At 22.4% G+C, this 5,460-nt stretch overlaps 1 protein-coding gene across 1 annotated transcript in view; it reads right to left on the bottom strand.

The window, feature by feature from the left end:
* The window catches only part of LOC145256248 (uncharacterized), a 199,187-nt gene extending 194,569 nt beyond the window's left edge, over positions 1 to 4,618 (bottom strand). The window contains exon 1 of the mRNA XM_080114902.1: positions 4,047 to 4,618. Coding sequence (XP_079971028.1) covers positions 4,047 to 4,618 — 572 coding nt within the window. The remainder of the gene's footprint in view (positions 1 to 4,046) is intronic.
* Between the last annotated feature and the right edge of the window lie 842 nt (positions 4,619 to 5,460).

Raw genomic sequence — 5,460 nt, 5'->3', positions numbered from 1 at the left:
CTATAAATATATATATATATATATATATCTACATATACACCCATATCTGTAAATATATATATATATCTACATATACACCCATATCTGTAAATATATATATATATATATATATATATATATATATATATATATATACATATATATCCATATCTGTAAATATATATATATATATATATATACATATATATCTACATATATACCCATATCTATAAATATATATATATATATCTACATATATACCAATATGTATAAATATATATATATATATATATATATATATATATATATATATATATATATATACTTATCTATCTACATATATACCCATATATATAAATATATATACTTATTTATCTACATATATACCCATATGCATAAATATATATATATACTTGTATATATACATTTATACCCATATGTATAAATATATATATATATATATACTTGTATATCCACATATATACCCATATGTATAAATGTATATATATATACTTATATATCTACATATATACCCATATGTATAAATATATATATATACTTATATATCTACATATATACCCATATGTATAAATATATATATATATATATATACTTGTATATCTACATATATACCCATATGTATAAATATATATATATATTTTTTTTTGTTATTAAATATATATATATATATATATATATATATATAAACATAGTAAATAAATAGACACGCATACACATAAACACACCCATACCAAAGTATCTAACTTCATATCGCAAGATACAACGTAAATTCACGTCAAATAAACATTAGTAGAGCAAAATGACGTTTTCAGGAAAAGCACAAAGAAAAATATAGATCTTTATATTGTTTTTATATTTTGTCGATTGTATATATTCTTGTTAGTTGTTTGTATTTTCTTTTCACACATTCTCTTAGTTATTATATTTGTATTGAGCACATATAAAGAAACATGCATGTAAGTAAATATATATATGGTCCTGTGTTTTTTTATGTATATATTTCTATACATTTTTTGCGTGTATATATATATACATTTACATGTATATATATATACATTTACATGTATATATATATATACATTTACATGTATATATATATATGTATATTTTGTGTGCATATATATATATGCATATATTTATATACATAGAGTTTTGTGCGTGTATATATATGTGCTTATGCCATGTACATATACGTAAGTATTAATTTATATGTATACATTTGTGTGCGTGTATATATGTAGTATTTTATATGGATATATATTCATATTTATACATATGTGTGCGTGTACATATATCTATATTTATATATTTGTGTGTATATACATATATATATATATATATATTCGTGTATGTATATATATATACGTATTTGTGGGTATGTATATATATATATATATATATGTATATATATATATATATATATATGGAGTGAGAGATTTGTGTATGTATGTATATATTTGCGTGTGTGTATGTATATATATATATTTGTGTGTATGTATATATATGTATACTTGTGTGTATGTTAATATATATATTTGTGTATGTTTATATACATGTATATTGATGTATAATTATTTATATATATATATATATATATATGAGTGTAATTGTATGTGTAAGTTTGCTTATATATATATGTGTGAGTATGTTGTATTTATATATATATATGTATATGTATATATATACATATATATTTATATAAACATCTTTTTGTGTATGTTTGTATATATATAGATGTGTATATATATGTATATAATTTTTGTATGATTGTATATACATACATATTTATTTGTGTGCGTTCGTATATGTCTGTGTATGTTCATATATATATATATATATATATATATATTTGTGTATGATCATATATACATATATTTGTGTATATTTATATATATATATTTGTGTATGTTTTTATATATATTTGTGTATGTTCATATATATATATTTTTGTGTATGACCATATATATATATTTGTGTATGTTCATATATATATATTTGTGTATGTTCATATATATATATATATATATATATATATATATTTGTGTATGTTCACATATATATATGTGTGTATGTTCATATATATATATATATATTTCTATTTATGATCATATATAAATATATTTGTGTATATTTATATATATATATTTGTGTATGTTTATATATATATATTTTTGTGTATGTTCATATATATATATATATGGGTGTATGTTCATATATATATATATTTGTGTATGTTCATATATATATATATATTTGTGTATGTTCATATATATATATATTTGTGTATGTTCATATATATACATATATATATATTTGTGTATGTTCATATATATATATATATATATATTTGTGTATTTTCATATATATATATATATGTGTATGTTCATATATATATATATATGTCTATGTTCATATATATATATATATATTTGTGTATGTTCATATATATATTTGTGTATGTTCATATATATATTTGTGTATGTTCATATATATATTTGTGTATGTTCATATATATATTTGTGTATGTTCATATATATATTTGTGTATGTTCATATATATATTTGTGTATGTTCATATATATATATTTGTGTATGTTCATATATATATATTTGTGTATGTTCATATATATATATGTGTATGTTCATATATATATATATTTGTGTATGTTCATATATATATATATTTGTGTATGTTCATATATATATATATATATATATATATTTGTGTAGGTTCATAAATATATATATATTTGTGTATGTTCATATATCTATATATTTGTGTATGTTCATATATCTATATATTTGTGTATGTTCATATATCTATATATTTGTGTATGTTTATATATCTATATATTTGTGTATGTTCATATATCTGTATATTTGTGTATGTTCATATATCTGTATATTTGTGTATGTTCATATGTCTATATATTTGTGTATGTTCATATATCTATATATTTGTGTATGTTCATATATCTATATATTTGTGTATGTTCATATATCTATATATTTGTGTATGTTCATATATCTATATATTCGTGAATTTTCATATATCTATACATTTGTGGATGGTCATATATATATATATATATATATATATATATATATATATATATATATAATCGTGTATGTTCATATATATATTTGTGTATGTGCATTTGTTTATATATATTTTTTTTTGTTTATAAATATATATATGTTTATATATATATATATTTTATATATATATTTGGTTTTATATATATATATATATATATATATATATATATATATATATATAAAGAAAGTTTTCATGAAACTTATGTTTTGGTTGGGAAACTGTCGTCTTAAAATAGGTCTGTTGACAGAATGCCTTTTCATAAAGAGGAGACATTTAAGAAACTGTTAAGATATTTCGTAATATTTCTTTTTCTTTTAGAAATGTAGTTGTTTCATTATTTTACTAGATTGTGTACAGGTTTATTTTCTATTTCATATACAAATGATTACATTCTCTTCGTAAAACTTTTTTCTAGGTTTTTACTTCTTTTCTCACACATTTCTAGGGCATGTATTACTATAAACCATAAACCGAAAAAATTTAAAACTAGTACAAATATATAACAGTTAAACGTTACCAAATGCAACATACCTAACTATTCTACCTACTTGGATACTTTTTGTTAATTGAAACGTATTTAAAAGTATGTATCCGGTTCGAAAGACAAGTAGTGTCGACTTGCTAAGTTAGAACGACAAGATGGCGAAAATGAGGATTGTCGAGAATCGCTCCAAACTCGAAAAAAAAAATAAATAAAAAATACAAACAAATAAATAAAAATAAATAAATAAAATATACTGACATGAATCTATCCCTTAAGTGACACGTAATATTTGTTGGGTTGATTTCTATCAGCATTTAAAAAAACACTTTATATTTTAAACTTCTTTTCCCTCACAGTTATATACATATACATATATATATATATATATATATATATATATATATATATATATATATTTGCAACCCTGTGGCGTATATGTTATTATTTATATAGATATATTTACCTGTTTTTTGCTGCCGCTGCTCTGTCCCTTTGTCTTCTATTTTTAAACCAGTTGCCGACCTGGGTCGGTGTGAGTCCCGTTGCCTGGGCCAGTTCTCTTTTCTTTGTTGGATTTGGGTACGGGTCTTGTAAGTACCATTCTCTCAGTAAATTACGCGTCCTCTCCTTAAAGCAGTGCGTCTTCTGCTCGCCATCCCATATCGTTCTGGGCAGAGGAAACTTCTTGCGGACACGGTATTTGTCCACCGGCCCCAACGGTCTGCCTCGCAGTTTCTCCGCCTCCTGGTAATGGGCCTCAAGCCACATGGCCTGCAGTTTGGCGTGAGAGTCCTTCGTGAATTGGTTGTTCTCGACGATGTGGTACAAGTCCCGAAAGTTGCCCGTGTGATAGGCGACAATCGCCCGGGCTCTGAGTATCGACTCGTGCTTGTTGAGGGCCTCCGAGGCTGCCGGGTTGACCGGGAGTGACCACAAGAAGCGACCTAGCCGTTCGATGTCACCGCTATCCTCTAGCGTTTCGCAAACCTGTGCCACTTGTTGTGGAGAAAAATTTAACATCGGTAAATGAAACATTGTCAATTATATGTGTGTGTATAGCTATATATATATATATAAATAGGTAGATCTAAATATATATATATATATGTATAAATATATATGTATATAATTACAATTATTTAAACAAATAAAGAAAACTGTATTTATTTAATTTATATTCTTAGAGAATTTAACTTAATTTGTGTTTTTAAAAATATATATATAGTTCGATACACAAAGAATGTCATAAATAATGGTCTATATCTAAAGTCTTTCGCTTTGCAATATATACTAATTTAGATACTAAATAAGAATGCATTTATGTAAATATTTATATATACAATCACATATGTATATATATATATTTATACATACATACATACACTAGCGTATAATTTATTTATAGGCTTGCATGTATATATGCATATTACTAGTCTGCAGAAAAAATACACTTTTTTTCTTTGTCACCTTGGTATATTCATAATCGCCCGATTTAAACGCTCGTTTAAACATAGATACGTATTTATATATTTCATACGTATTTGTTTGTTTATATATATGTATGTATACATATATATTGACTGTATATTTTTGTGTCTATATATATATGCACAGTATATAGCTTCTGCTGTTATAATTATTTACAATGGCAAGTACAGTTAAAAATACGAAATGAAATTTTTAAAAATATGTTCTTCAAATTATATATGTATATATTTGTAGTTATTTTTGCGTGTATATTTGTGAATTGTGACTGGATTTTAGTCTTATTAATTTTTTTTTTTAATATCCAGATTAATATTAAATTTTTTGTTTGTTTTTAATTTTAATACTTGTTATAAATTGTAAAATTAATAACATGTTTGATTGATAATTAA

The sequence above is a fragment of the Euprymna scolopes genome, chromosome 32 (genome assembly GCF_053919585.1).
Source record: "Euprymna scolopes isolate OS-2025 chromosome 32, ASM5391958v1, whole genome shotgun sequence".
Taxonomy (NCBI): domain Eukaryota; kingdom Metazoa; phylum Mollusca; class Cephalopoda; order Sepiida; family Sepiolidae; genus Euprymna; species Euprymna scolopes.
This window is presented reverse-complemented; position numbering and strand designations above follow the sequence as displayed.